This window comes from Cygnus olor, chromosome 9 (genome assembly GCF_009769625.2).
Source record: "Cygnus olor isolate bCygOlo1 chromosome 9, bCygOlo1.pri.v2, whole genome shotgun sequence".
Lineage (NCBI taxonomy): Eukaryota > Metazoa > Chordata > Aves > Anseriformes > Anatidae > Cygnus > Cygnus olor.
The window spans coordinates 21,552,995-21,580,962 of record NC_049177.1 but is presented as its reverse complement, the minus strand read 5'-3'; the positions used below and the strand labels follow the sequence as shown (position 1 = coordinate 21,580,962).

Sequence of the window (27,968 nt, the reverse complement as noted above, 5' to 3'; positions counted from 1 at the left end):
ACGGACCTGGCTGTGAACGCGAGTGGAAATGGGAGGGAGGCTTTCTTCTGGCCGCTGTGCTCTCGGCTGGGGTCTGGAGATGTCCCAGTCCCTTGGCCCCATGCGTCCCCTGACTGCAGAGTTTGGAGGGACTAAAGAGAATTACAGCTCAACCAAAAACTGCCTCCTGTCAAACGTGGAATGATTTAATTCCCGTGACGCAAGGTATCATCAACAACCCCAAAATATTCTGCGGTGCCCATAAGCAGATTAAGATAGTCTCACCCAGTGAATTCGATGGGCTTGCATACATGCTTGTGCCATTTAACAGCCCCCTCTGGAGCCTCACCGCCCCCATTTTTCTCCCCAGATCCCCAGCGTGACCCCATTCACATCACCCCGCAGCAATCCAACGGGCCCCTGCAGCTTCACACGGTGAAAAAGAGCATCGCAACTATGCAACAGTCCTGCGTGTTGCACGGCTGCAGCAACAGTCCTGCGTGTTGCGTGGCTGCAGTCAGGACATCCTGACTTGGTATCCAGCCCTAAATCACGCCAATTCCTTCTCCTGAGGGAGCTGCCCCAGATCAACCACTGCAGAGGATGCCCTGGGAGGCCGTCCCCCTGCACGGGTGGCTGCAGGACCCCCAGCGCCACCAGCAGCTATGCTGAAGCCTGCCTGGTAGCAGCTTTTTTTTTCCCCTTTCATGACAAATCCACCTCCCGGTGCCAGCGAGGTTGCCATGGAAGCGACCCATCGGCAGCAGCACCGCTGGCCCTGGGGACCGCCGGGCTCTGCCCTCGGCTGCCACCAGCAGCAGCAGAGCCCGACACGGCTGTGCACGCGTGGCAGGGCTACGGCACGCTGTGCAGGGCAAGGAGGGAGGGCAAACAGCCAGCAGAGCGGCACCCATGTTGCCCTGCAGGTGCACAGGGTGTGTTAGCACACGGGGACGAAGCAGCTTCTGGCTCCTGCCATCCCTAAGGAACCATTTTGGCCGCTGCCTCCAGGCACGTCCGTGCCGGGTGCCCTCTGGCACTGAGGGAGGAGCAGCTGGCCCCCAGGTAGGAAGGCAGGGCAAAGAGGGAAGGTTGGGTCCTGCACAGCCTGGCAGCCAACACCTTACACATCTGAGACGAGCAAGGGGAAGGTAACAAGCTCGTCGCCATCCCCTGGGCTACTTCCCCCGTTTCTGCAGCCCACCCTCCCCTTGCACTGCCAAGCGACACCTTATCCACGATAGGAACAAGGTCTTGGGTTTGTTTTTAATGTTCCATAAGGGCTGTCCCTATGACCTTTACCTCCTTTTTTTTTTTTTTTTTTTTTTTAAACTAACGTATCAGATTTCAGATTTGTGATACACATCTCTATTGTTGTCTGGTAAAATACGCCCTGCGCAGCTCTCTCATTTCAGGAAAACTCACTCGGTTACTGAGCTCGTCTTTCAGGGCGAGTGGCTGCTCCTGAATGGAGCAGCAGCACCAAGAGACCTGTTCATCACCAAGGCATGCGGCAGAAGCGATGACAATACTTTATGTCAGGAGCCTGCTGCGTTTCTGAGAGATCTTAATCTCCGCTGAAAGAACGCTCTGTTTTTTATTTCCGTATCAGCCTCCTGAATGTCGATAAAAAGAATTACTTGGGCATTATCAGAAACCGTTTTATTTCAACAAAGGGCCAATGAAAAATAAACAAGCCTTTATCTGCTCCGCAAGACTGATAGAGTTCGCACAAGTCCTAATTCAATCAGATGCTGAAACAACAGCTATTTAACACAGCGACACCGGCGCTCCTCTGCTCCGCAGCCAGGAGGGAGCTTCCTCGTGAACGCCTCCACCAGCCCAGCACCAGGCACGGGCTGAAACCTTGCATGCCAGCACTCCTCAAAGCAAGGAGAGCAGCTTTTGCAACAGTTTTCTTTGTTAGCCCCCTAAGAAAGGCTGCAGAATTTGAACTGACAGGTAGCTGGTCGAAAAGGAAATCCGGATTCTCTCATCCGGGCAGATCATTTTAAAAAGATTATTTTTATTAACATTTGCATACGCCAAGAACTCTCTGAACCGGGGCTGAATTAAAAAACCCACTTCCCTGCTCAGGCTGTGTTAACCCCAGACCCAGGCAGCAGGAAGGCGCTGCACCGCTGCCTGCACGCAGGGGCTGAGCGCAGCCCGGGGAGTGCCTGTCTGTCTGTTCGGGCTTTTGGCACACACTCGGCGCTTTTTTTTTCCTCCAGGCACTCCAGCAGCACAAGGGGAAATGCTGTGGGTTGGTTTTCTATTTTTTTTTCTTCTTTTCTTTTTCTTTTTTTTTTTTTTTTTTTTGACACCGATTATAAAACAGCTAAAGCCAAATGGAATTTCACGGGATGAAAAGGCATTTCTCAGCTTGACAGCTTTCTCTTCGCTGAATTCCAGGCCCACTGCAAAGAACATGTTTTTCAAGAGTTCCCACAACAACAGCAAAAAAAAAACACACAACAAACTCAAGTAATAAAAGCCCCTGGAGCCCAGGCCCCCAAGTCTCCTCAATAACCGTGTACACCAGCATGTCTCGGGTATCAAAGTGGCACCGAACCCCGCTGGTGCCGTTTTTGTCCCAGGTGCCATTTTTGTCCTCCATGACCTTCCCTGGCACCCACAGCCCCCTGCCATGTGGGCGCAGGGGCAATCAACTGCAGCCACTGCACTGGAAACCTTTTCCTATAACAAAGCGTGGGTTATATGGAAACTAATGAAAACAACAATCTGCGCTAACTCTGTCATGACGCAGAGAAAGATGTTGGGAACAGTTTCTTAAAAGGATGAAAACTGAGGTTTTGGATGCTGACACTAATTCATAACTTTTTAATAATAACTCATAACTCAGCATAGGAATCGTCTCTTCAGTACGTCCGCTGCCTCCCAGCTGAACCACGGGCATCTGTTACTCCTGCAGACTTGGGCTCCAGCAGTCCTCTTTGGACGCCAAAATAAGCTTTCTCCTTAGGACTCCTCCTTCAAACCGAAGAGGACATTGCTGCCTTCTCAGAACCGAAGGGAAAACACGTACAGCACTGGGCAAACCTGAGAAAAGGCTGGCACCGGTTCCTCTGGCCTGAATGCGTTCAGCTACAGCCAGCTCCGCCACCTGCAGTACTCTGCACAATGAAAATCCTGCACAACGCACGTAAGATGTGAGAGGCCACCTGCCCGGCGTGGGCTCAGCTATGCGGGTTTGGGTGTCCCAGCCCCAGGCAGGCCACCCGCTCTGCTGCCGGGCTGGAGAGGAGCTGGTTCTGAGCCACCTCAGCCCAGCCGAGCTCAGAGCATAGCACAGTAATGGTACGTCGTGTTTCTAGCCCTCGGGGTAAGAAGGAAGGCAAGCAGCCAGGCCAGGAGGAGGAGGTGGGCTCCCACGCTCCGGTAACCTCTGGTAATAGATGGCAGATTTCTGCGCTGTCCTCCAAGGACTACCAATGCTGAGTTAATAACTGAGAAGCCACTAGCAAGGGAAGCAGCAGGATGAGGCAGGCAAGGATTTATGGGGAGGCAAAGCAGCTTCTATCCCTTCAGCAATACGAGGCGATTATCTCTGAAACAGCTGAGCAGCCACAGACCTTTCTGCCTTCCCTGCTCCACCCCCCTTCTCTTCATGTCCCTGCACTGCCTCTGTGCAACATGGAGCACTAGAAGCAATGCCGAGAGCTGGCAGGAATCAGGAGCGGCAGCATCCCCCACCCAGCCTCTCAGCCTCCATCTTCCCAGCAAAGTCCCCTTCTCCTTCCAACTGTTTTTGACGCATTTGTTTATTTTCGTGAGATACAATAGTTTTCAACTGATTATTATAACAAAGATGCTGTTAATGACAATCCAGAACAAAAATGTTTTTAATCATCAGTCTGCAAAGACTTTACAAGCAAAACGGAGAAGCATTTTCCAGCACAGGAACAGCCTTTTCAAAGTCATGACTTCAAAAAAAAACCCACAAAATAAGGTATTTTGTGTAATACAGTTGGTGGTAAGTAGGTAACACAGAGAAAATGGTTTTGCTAAAACCCAGCTATTTTCAAGGAAAAGAAAGCAACTTACCCAGAGCTGATCATCCATTCCCGGTGGGTTCTTTTTAATAAAAGCACCATAATATGTAGCGATATTTCGGTGGTGAGAATACTTCTTTAACATGTTAATTTCTTGTTTGATCTCTTCTTCTTCATCCTAGGATGGGAGTGGGGGGGAAAGAAAAAAACAAAACAAAACAGTGACACTAAGAGACAGCACTTCACAGCCTCCAATTTCTCTTTGCTACACTGCTGAACTTCCACACACCCCATTTCTCCCATTTCTGACCATCCTCTCTCCTAAGTTTCCTTTTTTTTTTTTTTTTTTGATTTTTTTTACAGTCACTTTTTGTAGTATGTCATTGACACCAGAGGCCTGGGAACACAAAATCTGGACTGGAGACTTTGGCCTCACAAGTTACATCTTTTCAGCCCACCATTTCTAAACTGAAATTTTAATTCATGTCATAATTTGCATTTGTACCACATTGCTCTGAAGCTTAACCATACTTGCATTATTCCGGTAATGCACCAGCACAACCTCTTAGACCTGTCAGGAGGCCCACCAGGACGTTTTTCTAGAAAACACTGCACAGCTGTAATTTCACAGGCTGCGGAGCAGTAGTTAGCACCTTGGTGTTGATGAGTGTTATTATAAAAGGACCAGGAGGACTGTCACTTCTTTCTCTCTGTACGTCCCCTCTGTCCCCCACTTGCTTCGTCCTGCCTTCAGTTTTACAAACCAGCAGATGACAAGACGACCTGGCGATCAGCTGAATGGCAGATGCAGCTCGTCTTAAAGACCAGTGCTCCCTGACCAGATGTCACACAACAAAGCCGGAAACACAGATTTCTTCCAAAATACCATGTAAAATGACTTAATGATTACAGTTCTTCAGAGAGAATTCAGGGAAGAAGAGTGAAGAGGAAGAAAAAAAAAATAAAAGGAGTGGAGCTTGTATAAATGACCTCCAACTCTATCTTTGATAAGAACACGGAGACTGTAAGCACCAAAGAGGGTGAGGAACTGACCCAAGGGTTACAAGAAACACCTGGGGACTATTCTGAAAGACCATTAGCACCTCTTTCCTTCAAGCACTCAACAAGTTTCTCTTCATTTGCCTGGGGAACCAGGGAATGTACTGGTTTATCAGGCCCCAGAGATTTTCTTTTTACTGAAGTTCTTTGGTTCAGAAAAGCAACTGGATGCTCAACCATGCTGGAGGCACTGAGGAGCTGTCAGTGCTAAAAACCACCAGCTCCCTGGGTACCACTGACCAGGTCTTCTCATCCCCCTGTGGTGTCAGTCTCTCTAGAGAAAACAGCGAGTTTTCTCCTGCAGTGGCTGGAGAACACGGCCCTAGATCTGGCTCTAGATCTGACCCCAGCATAACAGCGATGAAGCGCAGTCAGTCCTCTAGCACGCCACAGGCTTGCTCAGTTTTCCCTGTGGTCATTGCCAGTCCTGCCCAAGCCCGGTCCTACTCTGAGCAGCTTTCTGGCAGTGACTAGGGGCTGGTGGCATTCCTTCAGAGGCCCTGGAGGTCTCACCTCTGAAGTGATAATAGTTTAAAACTACCTAAGTGCTGACTCAAATTTAAGCTCCTCTTTGGCCGCAATATAGATTCTGATTTTTCAGCTTAAATTTGTTGTAAACTCACACTTTACCTCATGGGACTCTCACAGTCATTCATGCCAAAGCGCTATGCTTGATGGGTCTGTCTATTCCCTTATAGCTTGCTTCCTACAAAACTAGATGAATGGTACTTCTTATTAAAATCTTATTCAAGAAAGAACATTTTCATGTGACCTTCCTACATGCATCTGTTTAGGCTTTTAGGGATCACAGCAATTCTACTTATTTCTTCTGTGGCTGCAGGGAAATGGTAAAACCATTTTTTCCCCTAAATCCTGTTATTTGTTTACTAATTTGTAAATTCTTGGTTCTCTTGATCTGATGTAAGTTGCAAAAGAGATACTTTTCTGAAACCAGGCTGCTGCATTTTTTTCTCTGTATCAATAGGATACAAAAGAAGTACTTTAACTTGCATAATAGAGTTATTCAAAATAATACCTGCACATAGTTTTGGTGAATTGAAGGTTTTTGGTGAAAAACTTGGATTTCAAAAAAAAACAACACGTTTTATGAATCCAGAATCGTGCGGCTACAATTTTCTTTAGATTTTATTAATCCATTCAAAAGAGCCACTGCTGGAACAGGATGCTTCATTGTTCCAGCACAAAAATACTTAATCTCAAAACTCTTCCAGATTTGTTTTCCTCTCCCACATTTATTAAAAACACAAACTCTTAATGGCACATCTCAAATCATCTCGAAGTGTATTTGCTTCCCAGGAATACAAGCCTTCCACAACCCCCCACGTTATCACATGCAGTCCCCTTTCCCCTCTTATCTGGCAATTTAACGATGCAGGAGGAGGAAGATACATTACCCCGGTGACGTCCATAACCTTAATAGCAGCAAGCTGTCCTGTTTTAACATGGCGACCCTGCAAAAGAAAATAGAAAAGTTTGTTTATTTTGCTTGCCTGGCAATGTTTCATTCACAGCAAACAATATCCTTAAACAATCTCTTGGCTCTGGCAGCTTTCACACGTTTTTCTGCCTTTTCAAGAGCATCTTCACAGCAGCCATGATGGGAAAGCAATTCCCTCCCCTTCCTCCTGCCATTACAATTAATTAGTAAAGGGCCTTCATTGCTTGTTGTATTTTCCTGGCAAACAACTGCTGGAAATATCCTTCAATGCTCAGCCATGCAAACGAGCTCCAGGCCTCTCCTGAGCACAGCCCATGACTCGGCTGTAAATGGCCTAGTGGAGTTGTGATTACAGAAATACACTGAAGTACTTCTACGATGCTGACTGCAGTCCCCTCGTGTCCTTGGCTGAGCCCCAGCTCTCACAGACCTGGGGACACACAACAGCCACCACCCAGCTGGAGGCACGAGGGACTTCCAACCTGAGCCCGACAGCTGTGTGCACTCACAGGACAAATCCTTGAAAACCTCCAAACAGAAACAATAAGTCTTGGGAAAATCCTCTTGAATTTTCTTTCACCAACAGTAAAGTTAACTGTAGAGACAGCAGCTTGGTGCTGAAGAACACCCTGTGTGTGGAGGCCTTTGGAAGGCAGACGTGGCCATGAGCGCCACCGACCGCGGAGGAACCAACTGCAGGCACCACCATGGTGCCTGACCAACCCCAACACCAGGCAAGGCTCCAGGCAAGTCACCACTTCACACCAAGAGAGGACGTCAAGTCATTATATACGTTGCCCATTAATATTTATTTTTGTAAATGCCTCGGTGCACAGAAGTCTTTAGGTTCAGATTTGCTCCTTTGCCACTGCAGTGACCCCAAGCATGCAGGGCCCATCTACACGAGATGCTGGAGATCCAGCACGGAGCAGAAGCCCCGTGTGGGGACACAAAGTCTTGCTTTTTTTAAACAACTGAAAAATTGGCGAAGCATGGAAGAAACTGCTCAACTACATTAATCCTCGTGGAAAAATGACTGGAAGTGAGGTGGCAGAGTGAAGCGACCTCGTGTTCCCAGCCACTCCTCACCACAGGAGTGCCCCAAGGCCCCGCCATGTGAGACACTGCACAGAGGATGCAAGGGACAGCAACTCCTGCCCCACGACAGTTATAATTAATGCACAAAGGACACCACGGGGAGGGGACAAGCCACAGAGCTGTCCAACAGCAGAAACATCAGAGAAAAAAATTAGCATTTCCTAAATGGCAACCCTAACGGCAGGCCCCTCCGGCCAGGCTGCCCCTCACACGGGGACCCGGCCCGCTCAGCGCAGGTCCAGGCCCAGCTGCAGAATCATTTTGGGGAGCAGCACAGCGCCACTTGCTCCAGATTTATGCCTTCGCCAAGAAGCCAATTCACCCAGCAGGGCTCCTTACTCATTTAATAACGCAATTTATATGGCCTGAGCAACCACGTGTCCTAACAACGGGAGAAGAGCTTTATTTTAAAACGTGCAACATAGAATAAAACGCAGCCCAGCAGCGTACCCAGGCCTGAGCACGCCTCCTTGAGCCTCCTCACCCAGGGCCACGGCTGAAGCACCCCTTTGACACAGCCATGGGAAGGAGAGACACCATCTATTTAGACGGCGTGATCTGCAAAAACAAATCCTCCCTAAATCCATCCTTGTTTGCTCAGCCAGGAAGCGCCCACACTTACTGAATCTTTAATTAAAGCCAACGGAGCAGCAGCAGGGGATAGGGGAACACAATCACAGAACATCGACTCCTCAGTAAAATGGAGGAAGGAGAAGGTGAAGTAACTCATGGCATTTCAAGTCATGTATTCGCTAGTCACACCTGGCCTCATTTGACATACCAACACTTCATTCTGCCTATCTATGCAGCCAGAAGAAAGAGATATTAGTGTTGCCATGATGCATCTCACAGAACCTCTTTAAGCACAGCATGTGATCATACAGTATCCCTATGCAGGAATTCATGAGACAGCATTAAGGTCAATGGTTCTGAAATTCAGGGTTGAATTCAAATGGGTGCTACAGGGTCTTAATGGCTTCTGCATGAGCCAAACAAAGGGAAAAATCTGTAGGAGGTTCAACAGTCCAAGGATTTCTTTGTTATATATTTTAAACTCAGGGCTACCTCATATCTTTGCACAAAACCAGGCTTTGTTCAAGCTGCCTGTATTCTTTTATGTTCCCAGTTAACCCTGCTTGTGCTCTTCACAATCTGCGGTGCAGCGATAAGCCGGCTGCTGGCAGCAGGACCTGTTGCACTGGGAGCCGCAGCACAGCACTGGGGCTGCAGCTGCAAGCACTGGTTCTCCACTGGGTTTTCTCCTTCCAGGTGGAGGCTCCCTGGTGCAGGTCACCATGTGGCTCCAGCACACACCCGGGGCTGACACTGACTGCAACTCCCTCCCGTCTGCGATGTCTTCATGACTGACAGCACAGCATCTCTTTCCTTTTGCAGTGGGATAGTAGCAAGGTTGTGGCTATAGGGCTGACGCTGCCTGCTAAACCCAAATTCAAGATGAATCAGCGTCTGCTAGTGACTTTGCAGTGTGAGTTTAAATCTTAAAAAAAGAACTGAAAGTGAGGGTAAATAAAAATAACATGGAAGAGAGCAGCAGAGAAGTCACTGAAAAAGCTGCCCAGGCCATCTAGGCCCTTGCTGAAGACCCAGCAGGGGCTGACCTTACAGCACCCCCTTGGGCAGTGCGGGTGTTTTGGGTGCAGATGCTCCTCCCTGCCAGGGTACCCCAGCAGAAATCCCACCGCCGCGGGTGCCCACACCATCCTTCTCCCAGAGATCCTACACGGGCTTTTATAAACATTAATAAGCTCGGTTTTGCAAGCAGCCCTGCAAGTAGAGCAGGTGCCATCCTTTTTATTTCACAGATTGGTAAATGCTGAAGCTGTGAAACTGCGAGGCTCGAGCGCACAGGGTCACCCAGCCAGTCAACAGCAGCGCTCAGAATAGACACGGGGATGCCCCAACTCCCAGCCCCGTCCCTCTACCAACGCCCCATACGCCTCCCAAATATTTACAGATGAAGGTAAGAACTTAATATTGTGCAAACATTTACTAAAACAAAATAAAACACTTTGAAATTTATGTTAATGTAAACCATGAGGGACACTTAGTCATGCAAAACTCAGGCAAAGTGGAACGCATTTAGCCTGGGAACTGGTAACAAAGATTTGCTTTTTCATGTAGTTTGTCTGCAGGGATGGGTTGTTTAGCTCCATCTCTGCAGGGCGTTTCTCGTTCCAGCTGCACATGCCGACGGTGACTCCGCGATGACCCCGCAGGAGAAGAACGGACTGCGGGGCCAGGGCTGAGCTCCTCTTCCACCTTCCCCTGCCGCATTCTGCACAGCATGAGCACTTGTCCCTTCATTACCAATTAATCTTTGCCTTCAATTTGAAATATACGGTGTTCGGCATTGACACTTTCTTACTACATAGGATGGTTTCACTGAATTCAGAAAAACAGTTCATTTTCATACTACTGTAGGCCTTCTCTGGTTTTATAATTCGGATGCAAACAGCATAGACAGGCTAGAGAGAGGCACTGAAAATGAAAGCAATAGATACAATAGGGGAATAAAATTAGCTTGAGAACTGTACGTATTAAAAGATTTCATGCCAGCAACAAGCCCTTTTGACAGCATTAATCACCAACCACATCCTGCGCGTTGGCCATGCACAAGTAGGCACATGTGCCCAAAAGGCAGCAACACGAGCCCCAGCACCCCTACCCCGGCAGGACTGGGGCTTGCTGCCGCCGCGCTTTGTTTCCAAAGTAACCGGGCTGGAGCAGGCAGCTGAGCGGAGCTGCCAGGCTGCTCGTCAGCAACGCGTGCCACTGCTCCCGAAGCCAAAGGCAGGTTGAAATTTATAATTAACGTGTGGCAAGTTCTAAATTGGCCAGCGTGAACTCTGCACTGCCGTAATGAAGCTGCGAACGGGGACTGGGATGGCAAGGTTGACCAAGAAAAGCAACAGAAAGCTTCTGTAATAATGTGGTTTTTACCTCTCCAGCCACTGATCAAAACTTACTGACATTTTCGTTTAAAGCAATGCTGGAGCAGAGACCCCCCTTAAAAACCACCCAAGTGAGCCCAATTGCACTACACCCATGTGCTCCTGAGGTTGGCTCTGCTCCCCCAAAAGCAAGGATATGGGTTAAAACAGCTAAGCCTGCAGACGCTGGCATTGAGGAGAAACTCTTTCAATTTTGAAAATTTGTCCGTGATCTTGGTGCCTCCGTGCTTGGGAGCTCCCCTTGGGGACACGGGAGAGCGTGCAGCTGCCCAGAGGCACAGCCTTTAGGACAACCAGCATCCTCCTCAGCGGGGGTACCCAAACCCACCCATCACTCCGAGCACTCAGACCACACCACCTCCGACATTTTGGGGTGACAGGAGTAAATGAAGCCCAGGGAGAGTGGTTCGGCAATTACTGCAGCCGCCTGTCCTCCCCGCGCCCTCCCCACCTCCTGCCTGCTTCACCACGTACGCTAGCGGCCCTCCGTCATCCGTCTGCGCGCGGACAGGAGGTGATCTGCTCCTCAGCGATCTGTAACGGTTTGCTTCTTGCCTCCTTTGTCTTCCTGCATTGTTCTGGATTTTTCCGCAGCATTATCTCCTGGAATATTATTTATCGTAGGCTTTATACTCAAGCGCTTCCAGATGACCCTCCCACCCCCGCTTGGTTGAAGCTTTTTAATTCTGCATACGAGTGTCTACAGTGGCTCATCACGCCTCTGGAGGGTCATCCGGAGCGGATAGATGTTGGAGCTGGTACAAAAACGCCTTTTCCTTTCTACCTTTCAAAAAAATAAAAAAGAAGAAGAAGGAACTAGCTTTTCTGGGGCCGAAAATGCAAGTTTCTCAGTGAGATACGAAGCTGAGGTTGGGATTTCCTCTGGCAGGAGAGCGAAGGAGCTGGCAGCAGCAGGGAGCACACTGATGGAACGGGCAGCACCCGGCCGGCCCCACGGCTGTCTGTGCCCAAACCTGAGGCTGGGGACACCGTCGGGTGGCTTGTGACAATTCGCAGCAGCCACTTGCTGGTGCCAGGTGAGCTGCTGCAAGCTGCTCATACGCAACAGAACGAGATGCAAGAAGACCGTCACCCTCCTAAAGCCCAGCATCTGAGCCATGGCACCGCCAGCCGTGTCCTGCCGCACGGCTCAAGCTCCTGCGTGTCTTCTCCTCTGGACATCAGCACAGGCTTACCAACCTCCAACTCCTCTCTCACACAGGGCAGCAACTGAGCCCCCAGAAGTTCAAGAGGGGGAAGGAGAACAGATTTCCAGGAGGCAGTTCCACTGCCCCACGTTGACAGCTTACAGTAAGCACCACTGGCACCCCAAGGTTTGAAGGACAGCTGCTGGTGCCACCTGCAGTACAGCGCCCAGAGGTTCTCCTGCACCTCCCTGCTCCTTTCCCCAGAAATTCAGCACTGTGTTACACTGTGATGACTGGGATGCTGTAAAACAAATAAGAGGATATACGAGCTACTAAAGCGTTTTTCACCTCTCTGGATTTGCTGTCAAGGTTCACTTGGGTATAAACCCACATTTCATCCTCAAGATTATTCAAGTGTGAACTTCAAAGCTGCAATGGTTTTTAATTAAAATTCATCTGAGCATAAATTCGTGCTCCTAATTGCTTTCAAAATGTTATATCAACTATCACTAACTTGATAGTGTCAAGTATTAAGACTAATTTCTGTGAACGAAGCAGGCACCAGAAGTACTTCTTCAAAGGTTGTGGCCCTCACACTCCATAAAACGTAATGGACCAGCATGTTACGAGAACATTGCTAAACGCCTTTAAACACCCCTCTGACGCACTCAGGCTTCTATTTACTAACTAGCAACATTCACTTGGAGGGCACTAGATCAGGCAGGGGTTGCTCCAAGCCCACGGGAGAGGTCTACCTGGGTGCGGGCAAACAGCAACGAGACAGCAGAGGCCACTTCGAGTGCTGGGGCTCAGCCTCAACCCAACAGAGGAAGACCACTTGCTGTGACACAGGGGACGGTGCCTTTTATCCTCAAGCACTCAGGATGCCTGCATAACATGGCAGAGGCGCTCCCCAGGCCACCTCCATGCGATAGTGTCCAAGGGCGGTCTCGCACGCGCGGCAGGAGGGAGCCTCCCGAGCCAGCCCAGTTTTCCAAAGGGAAAAAAGGAGGCACCAAAGCTGCCAAGGCGGACTCAGCGGGTTAGCTCCCTGGCCTAAATAACAGCCTTTGCACGCAGTAACTGCCTATCCTGGCCCAAAATTCAAGTCCATAACTTTAAGGACAGAAAGAGGATGATTTTTGCAGTTTGCTCGCACAAGCATGAATTTCACCTGCCATGCCGTACCCACAGATTTATCCCACCCTATTTACGTAACTTCTACTGTCTGCTCCTATTTGTCCAACAAAATATACAAACCTCCACCTGCTGAAACCGGTGGGACACAAAGAGAATTGTCGTTCTCTTGTGAAAGGTGAAGCTCCCGCTTCCTCCTGCTCGAGATGTCCTCCCTGACTGCTTCCCCTCCCTGCCTCCAAACCCCCCGTGCATGCATAATCCCCGCAGCGGGCATTTAATGGAGTAACCGTGTTGCAGGTTTAATGCTCTGAAGACAAATGCTTCCTATCCAGCCGTTTTACAATGCCATTAGTCCCGTTACAAGGAAACATGAAAATAAGTGGGATTAGGGTGCTCTTACAGGGCGCTTCAGAAATTCTGATGCGGACAGCCTTGCTGGGAACAGACCACAGAGTCACCCCTTGCAGCTGAGGAAGGATAACCCAGGAACACTCTGTTTTGCACAGAGTCCCAGCAAAATGACACTCCTACAACTGTGACGGTGTGACACCTGAGCTTTTGCCAGGTGAGAGACCACCAGTTAACTTTCCTACGTTCCCACGCCGTTTACCACCTGTGCCAACCCTTCGCTAGCCCTGTTTCCGCAGGCACGCTGTGAAGGGGTTTGCTGGTACAGCAGGAGGGCACTCGCAGCTTTCCAGGCTCCGTTTCTGCATTCAAGCCCTTCCGCAGAGGAGCATTCCCGTGATGGGCCAGAACTTCACACGCGTCTCTGCTCCCACTCCTACCAATTTTTTAGTTTTCCCATAGTTCAAGGCAATTTCGGGACTCAGTCCAAGACTTTTAGCATGAAGGCCCTTTAGCACCAACACACCCAAAATTGCATGCCACTTTTTCCTGGGAGAAGTGCTATCCCAGGAAGCACGTGTACCTTAGTGACAAGCCTGGGAAGGACTAGGAGGCTGCTACCCAACAATTTGATGACCTGTTGCCACTTCTCAGGCCTCTGGCTGGCAATCACAGCACACACGTACGCTGCCCACGGGACTGAAACCTCGGTTTCGACTCCTCTGGATGCCCAAAGATAAGCGACGCAGACGGTGCGTGCCAGGCCCACCACGGCCTCTCTTCTGCTCCAGTTGCATGGCAATCGCAAGGAACCGGGGAGAACCTTGCCTTCCAACAGAGATTCCTCTGGCAGCTCATGCAGATCCCGCGGGGCCGGGCGCATCACACCGTGCGGCGCCCCGGCGCTGCCTGACCCTGGGCAGGGAGGCAGGGAGCAAGGCAGCAGTTTTACAGGGAACTTGCAGAGCTCCCCAGCTAAGTACAAAGGGGAAATTTAGAGAGCGGGCTCTCCGTTTATGGGATGATATCTGAAAGAATCATTGCTTCTGTTTTATAGCACTGTGGGTCTATGTTCAGTAAATTCACTTAAGCGTCAGCACCGCTAAAATACACCCGTGTTGACAAACACTGGAGTATGCTTCACAATGAAATTACAAAGCGCTGGATGTGCATCCGAACTGTCACCCTGCATTAAATTAGACCATTTTATAGCACCCAGCGTGACTCGCACTTGGCTTTTACAGAGTAGAGGCACGTTTATATACTTCTCAGTTTCCCACTGAAAAGGATCTTGAGGGTGCACAGAAAAAAAACCACCACCAACAAAAAACTCCATATAGTTTAAAGGGGTTAAAATATTTATGTATGGAAAAACAGGCTTTTCCCAATATGAAAATTCATCACTCTCTAAAAGAAGCTGTTTTTAAAAACTACGTACTCAGCTTTGCACTTGGCTTACACATCTCTTAAAACTTATCTGAAATAAATCCACGTCTTTAAGAAAGTAATTAAAACATCAGATACTCTAAATATCAGGTCAGCATAAGAGAAATGAGTCATCTAATAGGATGGGAAGTGTTTATTTTAACAGAAGTAAAATATCTGTTTAATTAATCAGAGCAATCACGGGCCAAACCCTATCGCTTTTGCTTGCACTTTAACCTCAGCTACTTGCAGGGGAATTTCAGGCCAGTGGGGGCTCACATCCACCCTGTGGATTTGGGAGCAGCTCTTGCACCCTTGCCAGAATGCGGTTCCGTTTCACTGCCTTGTGACAAAACACCCCAGGAAAACTTCTGCCATTTTCAGTGGGAGCTCGTGCTGCCCTTTTTGAGAGAAACAGCATGACCATGACACAGGCAGCCACAATGACACTGCATTTCCCTTCGATTTCATGGATTTCCACCTCTCCATTATCGCTCGGTTTCACAAACAGCTTTCAGAGCAACCCTGTCGACCCAAGGCATTAAAGGTCACAACTAACTCAATGCAATTCCTTTGAACCTGGGGGAAATTCGACCTCTTGAAATTGCTTTCATGAATCCGAGCTGCAGACTAGAAGTAACAAAGCTCAAACATTTTGACAACAATATGGAAAAAGCATGAAAAAGATGAAAAAGTGCTTGTAATCACTCTACATGATATTTTCTGGCAAAGGGGCCTTCCAGAGCTCTTCCTCCATTGCCCAGGCCTCTCCGGCAACAAGCTGGTGGCTCGCTTGAGCATGAATCCTTCCCTCCAGCCAAGCTGCTGCCATCCCCACGGGGTGCTTTCAGAGAGCAGAAGACTTTCACTGAGCAGGACAAGCACAAGTTTTACTCATATCCGATCCTCCCTCACATTTGTCATCTTTTCCAACCTTTTAAGTAGTAAAATCCTGGAAAACGTTCAAAAAAATCAAAGGGAAACAAAAACATCGTGGATTATTTTTTTTGTTCCCTTACGCTGGGCATTTTTATTAATACTTCAGATTGGATCGAACAACCAGAGCTTTCCCTTGGAGAGGCATAAATCCTCTCCTGGCCCAGACGTCTTTAATTGCACAAGGCCAAGCCAATGCTCTGTGTTGACCGAACAAAGCCGACCTTTGGACTGAAGTATTTCTAATCCGCTGTATCAATTCAAGCTCTGATCGGGGCCGTGCAGCTGGGAGAGCTGCAACTCCATTACAGCAGTTCCACAATAGGGCTGACGTTAAGTAAAGAAGGCAGGATTATTAGATTACCGAGCTAAATTGTTAAATTAGCATATTATTCACCTCTAAAAATAACACTCTCTAGCACATAGGTGAGCAAGACGATAACGAAACACATCCCTTAGCCCAAAGTTTGCATTTGTGCCATCCCTTCTCTCCTGGTTCAAGCAAAGGAGACTGGAAACACCAGCCCTTCCTCTGGCTCAGGAAGAACGGAGACATTTCCCTCCTCCATGGACAGAGCCATGACCATAGGAGGTCCTACATCAGCTCAGAGATCCCAAATTCTTTCAGAATGGCAAGTTTCTGTACATGGCTCTTCTAGACGTGGTTTCACCCCTTTTAATACCCACCCTGGGAAAGCAGCTGCTCAGAGAGCTCTCACTCCTTTGTGGCGCTGCAAACTGGCAAGCAGTAAGGGGTTGTGTACCTGCTTCACCACCCACACACGGGACACCAGGCAGAAATTTTGTCCACAAGTGCTTGAAGCTGTAGGGTTTGAAAAGCTGCACTTCGTGGTCAAAAGAAACCTTGCAGCGGACCAGACTGCAGGATGTTCCTGCATCTTGCAGGGCTTTGCCAGGGCCCAGGAACAAACCCCACTCACCTAAAGGACAGCAAAGCCTCCACAAGAGCAGGTCTGGGCTGCAAGATGAGGTGCCTGAGAGTAACAGCATGGAGCAGACAGGAGCAGAGATGGTTGCTTTGAGAGAGCAGAGATGTTGCTTTGTTCAGCAACAAAGAAGCAAATACACAGAAATCAGGTTTCAGGAGTAGCCTATGGAAAACTGAGGCAACCTTGGCGAAGGAGTAAGGAGAGATGTTCCTAACAAAGAGCAATACAGAAAAAAGAGTGAAAAGAAAGCAGCCACAGAGCTGGTCCCTCACAGGAGGCAGCAGGAGGTTTTCCAGCGAGCCCAAGGAGCATCCGGGGAACGGAGGAGGGCAGGGATGGATTCGGCTATCGCTGGAGCCCTCGCAGCCTCCCCAGGCCTTCACCTCCCCGCGCCACACAGCCTGCCCGCCCCTCGCCCCCCGCTCCTGCGCCTCTCCCCGTGCTGGGAGCACACATTTTTGCGGCTAGAAGAAGGCAGTACAGCCTGTTCCCAGCAATATTAGTTCATGACAGCCATGTTATTACCACCCTTTAACACCCCCACTGTGCTTCTGTTTCATATCACTGCCTATTCAGCGCTGCGGTATTCATAACTAAAATTAAATCTCCATTTAAGAGACCCGCAAGGCACCCTTGCGCGCGGGCCACGTCTCCGACAGCAGCACCAGATTGCTCCTTCCAGCTGGGAAACGCTGAACCATGGAGGGAAGAGGGCTTCCCACAGGGCTCCGGCGTGCGCCGGGACCACCTGGATCCCCTCAGGATCCCGAGCTCTGGAGGGCAGCCCGGGAAGGACACGGCCTCCTTCGAAGGGCCACCCCTGGGGCCTTCCTCCAGGCCTCACGGCCTGACGAGTAGCGGGGCACCACGACGTGCCCGGGCTGTAGCAAGCAGGGATGGATATTCCTGGGCAGCCGGCAGCTTTCTATGTCCTTTCCTGTAATTAACAGGCTGCTCGTTAGTTATCCGGGGTGCCGGCAGCACGGCCTGTGCTATTCCCACCTCCTGGGAGCCACCGGAGGGAGGTATTTCCACAGGGCCCAGGAGCACCGAAGTGTCCAGAATGTTAATGTGGAAAGCAATTTAAAGTTTCAGGTAAACACACACATATATTCTTAAAAAAACATTAAATCTGCCACAGCTTATTGCAAGTCCTAACAGGAGCTTCTTCTTTGTTGTTTCCCGTGATGGAAACACAAGTGGATTAAAAAGGATGAGGTGTGGGGTTTTTTTGGGGTGGATGGAGCACTGCATCCACTGGGACATCAGCAAGGTTTCTGCCACGCAACGTGCTTCAGCAACCCTGCTGCTGTTTCTTCTGCGTTTGAAGAAAAAAAAAAAAAAAAAAACAGTCCCTTCCAAACTGATGGCTCCTAACAGGCTCCCTGCTGCGGGGCAGACAGGCCTTAATTCCTGCACAAGCACACTGCTGCCTCCCAGGGCTTGCAGTTCCTCCCAAACTCCGGGCACACACAGGTACCCATCAGTCTCTTCAGGCTTTTGATTTCCCATTTATCTTTACCAAGCATTTAACAGCACTGCGTTTGTTTTACCTGCTCTTTAGTCCAGGCCCCAGATCAGTAACGCTCTTGCAAACCATGGCTGAGGAAAAAAAAAAATGGCCCTTGCAGAGAAAACCCCACACATGCTGATGGAAATGTGGTTTCTTGAAACACCTCTTCAGTGCCATCTGCTTGGCTCCGGTTCTAGTTTCATAGTAGCAAGATCCAATTTTGGAGGTGGCATGTAAAGTGCAAGGTGGTTTGTCAACCAACAACAACGGCGGGGAGAAGCACCCCTGCGAGCCTGAGTGCTCGTGGGGACGGACAGACGGACCTGTAGCAGGGGACACAGGGGAGCCAGGTAACGCTCAGGTATCAGTTATGAAAGCTGACTGACATCCCTATGATTTTTTTTAAGAGTTAATGATACTGCAGGCAGTGGCAATTATGTTCAGACAGACCTTCATGCACATAACTAATTCTCATGCTCCCAATTCCTCTGCATCCAACAGAGATGAGAGAGGGAAGGATGACAGCGCTCAGCAAGTATCTGGAGGAGAGTACTGTAAAATATTCTGCCGCTGCTCCGGCTCTGCTAAAGGATGTCTCTTTGGACTGTGCCCCATGAGTGATTTCACAGCTGGCCGGTGCTGACGGCTCAGCCTGGGAGGCAGAATGCCGAAAACCCATACAGAAAAGAGCCGGGCACCCTGCACACAGTGAGAGGCCCAGGCTCTCCGAGCACCAGGAGCATCTGACGTCCCCCTGCACGCAGGCACCGTGACAGAGCGGTGCAGACACCAGTGGGTAACTCCTCACACAACACCGATCGTACCTTTTAGCTGTCCCTCTGCCAGGAAAACTGACTCGGAAGGAAAGCCCAAATCTATTCTTGATGATTGCCCCTGACCATTTAATCCAGCAAGTTTAACTCTATGGCGGTGGATGGTTTTCCATGAAGGGCTTCCACTGCACTTCACGCTTGAATTGCCAATGGCATAAAACGGCCATGTCCACGTCCACATGAATTACCCAAGCTGCCTGAGCAGCCCAGCATGCTTTCCCATCCCCTCTGTTACTTCGTATTTCTTTTAAAACCTCGCAGTAGCACAGTATAGCTGCCTGTGCTGCCCCCACAGCCCTACATTTCTCTGCAGGCACGGTGACCCAGGATGAGCTCCCGTGTCCCACCCTGGATCTCACCAGGTCTGACACCCACGTGCCCCAGCAGAGCAGCAAGGCAGCTAAACGAGGCTCTCACCAATTTCACCCCCACCTGCTCCACGTCTCGCCCCAGCCCGCGCAGCTCACCTTTTGCTTTGAAAGGTGCCTGAGCTCGTACCCATCACGTCCTCCTGTGCGCCAACACTAACAGCCCAAATCCGGGAGAAACTGGGGGCGAATTTCTGAGGTCCGGTCCCATTGTTGGTACAGGCTAATCGCGCACAGCAGAAGCCGGACACGAGCTGGTACCTCACACGAAGCTCTAGTCAAGCCATCCGTACGACCCACCAGACTTCTGCCTCTCTCCTTGAGTCTCTCCAGTCCCAGTAGCACTTGGATCAGCTAAGGTCTCATCGCCTTGATTCCTGGCCACGTGGCAAGGCTGACTGGCTTCTAAACCAATTCGTACATGAAGGCTTCGTACATTCATTAATCATAAGCACGGCTCCAAGTCCCTGTCTGGGAGTGCTCAGTGCCAGTGCTGAGCAGCAGAAATAACGGGAGCGAGTTGGTAAAGGTACTTCGGTTTCATAGGGCTTAGGATAAAATGCCACAGCTGCCAGGAGCTTTCATGTATCTCTCTTGGGGTGACTTAGATCTCAGTGTTAGGAAAATACGTGGAAGAATGACGGAAGGAACCCACATCTACTGCTGTCAAGGGCTGAGGTGCTCTCCTAATCCCAAGGACTCTGTAACCCAAGATGCTGCAGACCCCATGTTGCACATTTCTCTCCGTGTCAGCTCAAATATCAATTTTAGATCTCAAACGCTTAAAGGCAGATGGGCATCACACTCCCTTTTATCCAGAGTTGCCTCCAGGGCTTTTGTCTGCCCTGAGCAGCTGTGACAACTTACAGTCCATCCTAGCCTACCCCCGGTCACTTACTGCCAGCAGTCAATAAACATTTTGCAGTGCCTATGCCATGATTTAAGAGACCCAGCCATGGCTAAAGCAACAGGATGTGATATCCATACTAACACCTCTGTACAGGGCTACGGCGAGAGCTCTGTGCCATCTGGCTGCTTCGAGCAAGTCAGAGATCGGGGAGGAAAATTTAGAACATCTTACTGGAAAAGGGAGCCCACGAAATGACATTCGGCCCCTTCATCCCCTTACTTCCTTTATGTATGTCACACATGCATTCACTGCTTTGTTTGGGATAACGAAGGGATTTTCTGCCTCTGCTGCTGAACAGCCCCGCTGCGGCTTACCTTCTGAGCCAGCCTGCAGGTTAGGATCAACAGAGCTGATCAGCAGATTAACCTGCACTGCTTTTCTAGCTTCTCTTTCCAAGCCTCACTTTTCCCTCTCCAGCAGGAATTTCCTACCTTCGCACCGCTAGGCAAAGCTCTTCTCTTACAAAATAATACAGACAGACCACGGCCTTTTCCTGCCTTCCCAGACAGACCCACAAAACGAACTCCTCCCTGCACAGCCACTGCTCAGCGGTCCCCGTTTCTCTGCAAAAAGCAGCAAAAGCAGCTCTGCAAAAGGGAGAGAGCGGTGTGCGAGGGGTTTGCTAGGAAAGGAGCTGGCAACAGAGGACCCCGCAAAGCAAAGAGACCCCCGGGCACACGCACCCGTCTCCAGCGGAGGTTTGATAGCAAGGAGAGCAGGAGGACCTGGGATTAGCACTGGAAGGTTAAGCCCATACTGGGGATTGTACGGGGATAAAACAGCTCAGGAAGGAGCGGGAGGAAGCCAGAAAGACCTGAGTGCCCCTGCGGCCTTCGGTGCTGAGCGACCAGCACTGGCACAGCACTTTGTTATTTGGTAATTAAGGGACTTCAGGCATTGCGGCCTCCGCTCACATTTGGCTATCAAAGCAGGAGAGCTATCCAGCTATTAAGCATCCTATTTACAAAGAAGTAACACCTATGGACACAACCAGTACCGCGCCGTTGAAAAGAACCACCTGAAGGCCAGGGATTTTTCTTGCTGTTACTTGCAAAGCGAACCAAGGCAGACAAACAGCTCCCGCAGCTCCCGAGCACGGGCAGGCGGTGACGGCCCGTTACTGGGCTGGAGAAAGGTCTGGGTGGAAACCTGAACGCACTTGCATGGACCCTCACCCACAGCTCATCCAAACCGTGCGCAGATCACGCCGTGCTGTGGGCGGACCGGGAAGGAGCCAAGTCCACGCACGGCACTGAACCGAAGCACCGACCGGCCGATTCAGCCGTGCTGAGGCAAAGAGAGCGATAAAATAACGCTTTATAAGCTCCTCCAGGTCCCGGCCCCTGCCCGCACACCCAGGACCACATGCCGCCCCGCCAGCAGCCGCTGCAAGCTTTTAACCCTTCTCCAGCAGGATCGATGCCGGCTGAGCACTAAAAGCAGCCAGTATGTTAGAGGCAGACTCGGATTAAAAATTCAAGACCTTTCCCAGCAGTGAGAGCTGGCTGCAGGACAAGACCGCGGTTTGTTTTGCTGCTTGGTGCCGGGTCTGGGGCATCCGTAACCGAGCGGGCCACAGCGCTCCCTAAAAGCCAACCCACGGCAGGAGTGGGGAAAGACCTCCCTGCGTGCTTCCACAAAAATAAAACACTGCCAGTCTGGCCGCTCCTCCCAGCAGCCGCAGCCGGGGGGAGTTCTGATGCGCTTGACAGGCCGTATAAATGCCCTTCGCATTACAGCCTGAAGTTAAGGTGTATTTTAACACACCACAGGGCCACAAAATCTACGGAACGAGGGGAAACGCCCTAAGATGCTCCGGGGGGCGTTGAGCCTGTGCCGAGCAGCCGGGCACTAAAATCCCAGAACCATTAAGGTTGGAAAAGCCCTCCAAGATCCCCTGCTCCAACCACCCCCCTCCCACCACCATCACCCACTGAACCGTGTCCCCAGGCACCAGGCCCAACCTCTCCTTGAACACCCCCAGGGACGGTGACTCCCCCACCTCCCTGGGCAACCCGTCCCAACGCCTGGCTGCTCTTCCTGAGAAGAAATGTCTCCTCATTTCCAGCCTGAACCTCCCTATTCCCGGCTCCCCTCCAACTGGGCTCCACCTTGGGACTTCCCGTGGCCACGTTTCGTCCCGCAGTGGCAGGGGAACGCCGCGCTGCAGCCACCCCCTGAGCACGATGCAATCAAAGGTTGCAAAAATCTTCCCAAACCTGGCCCAAGAGGCAGCGTGCAAGCACGTTTGGGGATAAAAAGGGGTTCCCCCTCATGTGGCAGCACTCTGCTCCAATCCACACTCTCAAACAATGGCACGGGACAAATTCTGGAATTTCTTCTATAGCACAGCCTCTGGTTTTCCCAACAGCCTTACGACGAACGAAAAACAATCCCTTTACATTTGTGATTCAAATGCTCCTACACAGCATTTCCACAAGACTGCTTAAAAAGTGCACTGGAGATTGTAATTAAAAACTGCTCTTGTGTAGGAGATGACTCACGCTTCTGCAGGCTTCAGACCTGGCCTCACAGAAATATGCCGGCGGAGCACTGTTTACCAACTTCACACGGGGGGCTGCCAACGTTTACCAGAGATTACAGAACGCTTGCAGAAATACGAAGGGCAAAAGATGAAGTTATTTCTCTTCAAACAAAGGACTGGTCTCGTCACTCTGTCGGGGCCCTCTCCGTGTGCCCACGACACGTGAGACACTTCTCCTCCGGAGCAGACCTCTGAGCTCTGGTCGCCCCCTCCGTGAGCACGGAGAAGGGCGGCAGCGGAGGCCGGCCCCGGCCACCCCTCCGGATTTGGGCTCAGGACGCCCCTGCAAGCGACCAGGCCCGGCCTCGCTGTGCTGTCTGCTTTGCCAAGCTGCTTTCAGCTCCTGTTTTCATTTCTCTCGCTCCTGCTCAAAACAGCCCGGCCTGATTAAAACCAGAGAGCGGTCAAATCTCCTCGTGCCGTTTTAAACCACTTACAGGAGGGACACGTCAGGAGGAAACAGGCGGCACTCGCAGTATTTCCGTGATTTCTGAGGACATGCGGCAGGACCCCGCGGCGTATCCTAATTCCTGCGGAGCATCAGAAGGGAACGGAGCGGCCTACAAAGAGCACGGGACCGAGCCCCTCTCTGGGGCTCGAGCAGGTGGCTCTGCACACAGAGAGACCGTGTTTTTGCAGATGTTTTTCTCAGAGAAGCCTTACAGAGAGAGAGGATTTTCGCACAGGAGCTGGCGAGGACCACATGAAAACCCTGCGTGCGAACGGCCCGCGATCCCAGCGCCGGCTGCCAGCGCCGAGGTGAACCGAAGCCACTTGGCTCCCTCCGCCTCAGTCACAAGGACGATGCGCAGCATCTCCAAAGGAACCACCTTCCAAGTGCCTCCGCCTGCAAAAGGGGTTAGAAAAGCAGAGCTGAAGGCACAGAGACGGGGACTGGGGAGGGACAGCCACGGGGAACCGTCACCGCCAGGCCCCTCCCCAAGCCCCAGCCCCGCTCCCACCTCCAGCCATGCCGGGTGCTCGCAGCTCTTGACCTTCTGATGCTCCTGGGTCTTGAGGAAGTTTGGCTCCAAACCCACGTAAGAGTTTCTCTTCAAGCCCTGCTCCGAACCCACCCCACCTCCTGCCCCCCTTCTTGCAGGACACAAGTTTCTACTGGCAAAAGCTGTTTCAGAAGCTCCCCAGCACGGAGCGCAGAGACGAGCCCAGATAGAGACGTAGAGGGCTCGGGAGGCGACAGGCTCTTGTCTACGGGATCAAAGGCAGCATTGCCATGCAGAGATCAAGGAAAGCTCCTTTCCTCCCAGCCAGCTCCTCTCACCCCTTGCAACCCGACCTGTAACCAAGACGTTCAGTTACTATTCATCTATTCCAGGGGAAGCCGACGACGCAGGGGGCAAGCTGCACCAAAAATGCCTACAGAAATGATAAAGACCCTTAACACACGTTTTTCTGCATAAATGCCATCGTAAATGCAACCTGCCCCTCTGCCCCCAGAGCAGAAACCTGCCCTGTCAGACCGCCTGCTATTCTTCACCCCAGCTGTGGCTCGGCACCACGTGCCGGCCACAGGAATATTACCCAGGGATTTATTTTCATTTCTAATATTTCCACGGGCTGGCAAAGGCAGCTGGGAGACTACAACAGGCTAACCACAGGCCCCGGCTGCCTCTGCTCGGCTCTGTGAGAAGCAGAGGATGCTCGCAGCTCACGGGAGGCTGTGAACTTGAACCTCTGGCCACGTCTCTGCATCGGGTCCTCCTCCTCCCGTTCTCCACTTGTTCAACGTTGGCCCTCGTGAAAGGTGTTTGTCCCCTCGCATTACAAAGTAGCACGCAGGTCCCTTTGAACACAACAGCTCCTCTACAAGACGCTTATTTTGTGTCCCACAGATGAGTTCATAATGAATAGGAATACGCATTTGCAACATGCAGAGCACAGCACCGGCAAATGGGGAGAGAGACAGATTCCTACCACGTTCCAAGTCCTGCAGAGCTGTGCACGAACACAGGCAGACCCGAGCGCCATCTTAATATCAGACCGTGCACGAGAGAATCGGTGTTTGGGGTACGGTACAGAGGACCAACGCACCTCTGAAGTTCCCCTGCCATCCCCTCACTCATACAAAACCAGATTAGACAGCGGAGGGCACGTACAACACAAACCTGGTAGGTCGTTTTTGTTCCCTCCCAACGCCCGACTTGTCTGCATTCGGATCATCGCCCTCGCAGAGGCCGAAGCCAGGAGGGGGACTTCTCCGTCAAATGGAGACAACGGCAAAAGGATTAGATTAACACCACGGCAAGCTTGGCGCCACTCTGTGGGTATCCTAACAGCATTCTCACCCGCGGGTATTTGTGACACTGTGCCACCGACACTGTTCCTAAGAGAACCGGCTTTCAAAGCTCCCCCAGGACAGCCGTAAGGGCTCCTCACCACGTGGCTCGGGACACACCACTCTGGTCTCTAACCCTCCTCCTCCCTCTCCTGCCCAGCTCTTTGGGGATTAAAAATTGCACAAGCCGATTCTCACAGGAGAGACGCTGAAGTGAGGAGAGAAAGCATTAAGCTGGGGAAAAGCACACGTGGGACGGACGTCTTCTGGCCCTCCCCTGCAGCCCCTGCCCCTGCCTTCCGGGCGGGCAGGCGTGCTGACCCAGGCGTAACTCCGGCTGCCCTGGATGGTGCCTCCAACCAGGCTCACCACCGTGCCATCACAAACCCGTCCTGGCTACTCAATTACAAGGGAATCGTTGTGGCTAATGCTCGCAGCCGCGGTGTGACCGAGGAGCGCAGTCACTGGCAGTATCGGCAGCACAAGCGACTGCACAGGAGATGACTGCAGAAGTAACGGCTCATCAGCGCTGCCTACAAGCTGTGAGCGCCGTCACTTCAAACAAAGGAGGCACGTGAGCAATTTCAGACAAAAGAATGAGCCCTCACCAAAACTTCTGAAACACATATCTCTGAATTGGATTAGGTACAGGTGCTGTAAGTCTCTTTTTTTTCCTTCTTCTCTTTTTTGAGCCTTTCACATTTTGTTTCCCTCCTCCAGATTCCCAAATTCCTACATTCAGAGATGAGCCAAAGTATTCCCTGAAGGCTGCGGTTCCCGGTATCTTTTGGATCAAGAAGAACCAGGGATTTCAATAACTGGAGCTACTATCTGTCCTACGCGCACTCCCCAAAATTCCTGCTGCAGTGTCTTTCCTGGTCCCTTCAGGATCTCAAAGCACAAACGTGAACAGACCAGGAAGGCACGGGATGCAGCAAACAAATCCCTGAAGATAAATGGCAATAGAGGGGGAACAAAGTGTCTCCGTGCCGATGCAGAGCTGCCTGCAGGGATCAGCCCCTGCTGCTGAGCTCACCTGAATGACGGCCAAGCCAGGCTGCCTCCTGCAGGAAAGGCTGACGGGGAGGTGGGTTTTGTGGTCGTGGAAGAGAGGTGTTGGGAGTAAGAGCTTGCGGCAGCGTTTACAGACTGGGGAAAGCTCCTTACCCGTGCTTGGGACACGCCATTTGTAGCAGCCTCCTGTTTCTTAGCTGTTCTGAAATGATGGACCCGGCCCTCCCGAAAAGGCTTATGTTGATGATAAATGAGAGCCAACCTCACAGTCCTGTGTCACATACAGGTGGGGGACAGGGGAAGAGCCTTCCGTAAGTGCTTCTAAAACCTGCCTCGACAAAACATCGGCAAAGCACAGTGCTGTGCTTTAACGTAAACGTGTCCCAGTTCTGCTACAAACGACGCCAGGAAGCAGAAATGAAAAACACCTGATACGACAACAGAAAAGCAGAACTTTGTCTCCCCTGAAACTCTTGGACAGCCCGAAACCACTTCGAGGAAATGTGAAACCATTTCTCCCTCTGAAAGCTTAATGAATAGGTCAAAAACGCAGCCATCGTCCTTTCGAACAAGGGAAGCACCACGTTTTCCCGAACAATTCCATGCAAACCAAGTTAACCAGCGGTTACACTCCTGTTCTGTGCTGAGAGACGAGTGCCTCTTAAACTGCAAACACTTACTTAGAAACCTACAGGACAACCTTCCTGCAGAAAGCAAACCTGGCCCCGCGTCACCAGCCTGCTGATTTGGAGAACTGCTGTTGAACAAATGGGTGAACAAAGCAGTTCTCCAGGAGACAGGTCGGGCCCTCCTCCATCACCGACAGCCCAGGTGGCTCCCTGGGACAGGTGGCACCCCAAGACAGCCGGGTGGCACCCCGGGACACCCAGCTGGCACCCCGAGACATGCGGCTGGCACGACGGGGCCGGGGCTGCGAGCGCCTCTTCCCCGCTCAGCACGTCGTGAGGCTGGGAGGAAGAAAAACAGAAGCGAAACAAAGACTCGCGGAGCAGACGGTAGGAAGAGCAGTCATTTCTCTCCCTCCTCCCCCAGACCCATTATTTATATAAAGTCCCTAAAAATACAAGTTCGGGCTTCCTGCAGCGTTGCACTGACAGCTGCTTTTCTTCGGCTCTCGAAGCCCCGCGAGCCCCTGCTTCCTCCCATTCCTTGCTGCCTTCCTGCTCCGTCCCCTTTTTTTTCTCCTGGTTTCCCCTCTCCTGTTTATTTTCATTCTTTCCATCTTCCTCCCCTTCTTGCGCTCAGCTTTTCCCGTTTCCTCCCCCCTGCAGCTCCCAGCAGAGTTCTGCTCCCTCCCAGCACCATGGCTGCGGGGTCCCACAGATGAGAGGGACGTGCCCCAAGGACGGGCACAGGGGGCTCTGCAAGGCTGCCCCTGGCCAGAGCACGAAACCCTCACAGAGCAAATTCCTCCTCTCCCCGACCCTGCTTCTCCTATTGTGGCACCTGGGCACGAAGGAAATGAAAATTAGAATAGCAAAAACCAGCTAAAACCATGCACAGAAACATGGGCTGATTCAGAAAAGCAACAGCACGTCTGATGTAGTGAACGGCAAAGGGACAGACGGCAACTCCAAGGCTGCAAATCATCCTGTCCTGTAAAAAAATATGTACGCTGCTAATAAAGGGCCAAAAGGTGGGCTGAGAACATCTTCTGTGTGTGCAGTAACTTGTGCGGGGCCTGGCCTTGCTGTCACACCAGTGTTAAGCAGCTCCCTCCTCTCACCATATACGCAAATGTAGATTCCCATTTTTTCAGGGAACTCACTTGTTACTGCAGTCCTAAGGTGTTCAAACCCTTGTGTTTCGGTTCACTTTTTTATTTTATTTTTTTATAGACTGAGCATTGCAGCGGTCTCTTAGCTGGACTGCGACATTCGCATGGTACCAGCCACACAAGGCCTCGATTCTCCTGGCTTTGCTAAACCTCCGAGCCTG

General features: G+C 51.1%; 1 protein-coding gene across 13 annotated transcripts in view; it reads right to left on the bottom strand.

The window, feature by feature from the left end:
* TNIK (TRAF2 and NCK interacting kinase) overlaps positions 1 to 27,968 on the bottom strand; it is a 156,834-nt gene that overhangs the window by 70,005 nt on the left and 58,861 nt on the right. For all 13 annotated transcript variants that reach the window (XM_040566547.1, XM_040566544.1, XM_040566540.1 and 10 more), the window contains exons 3-4: positions 6,470 to 6,526; positions 4,048 to 4,173 (exon numbers count right to left, since the gene is read on the bottom strand). In XM_040566547.1, coding sequence (XP_040422481.1) covers positions 4,048 to 4,173; positions 6,470 to 6,526 — 183 coding nt within the window. The remainder of the gene's footprint in view (positions 1 to 4,047; positions 4,174 to 6,469; positions 6,527 to 27,968) is intronic.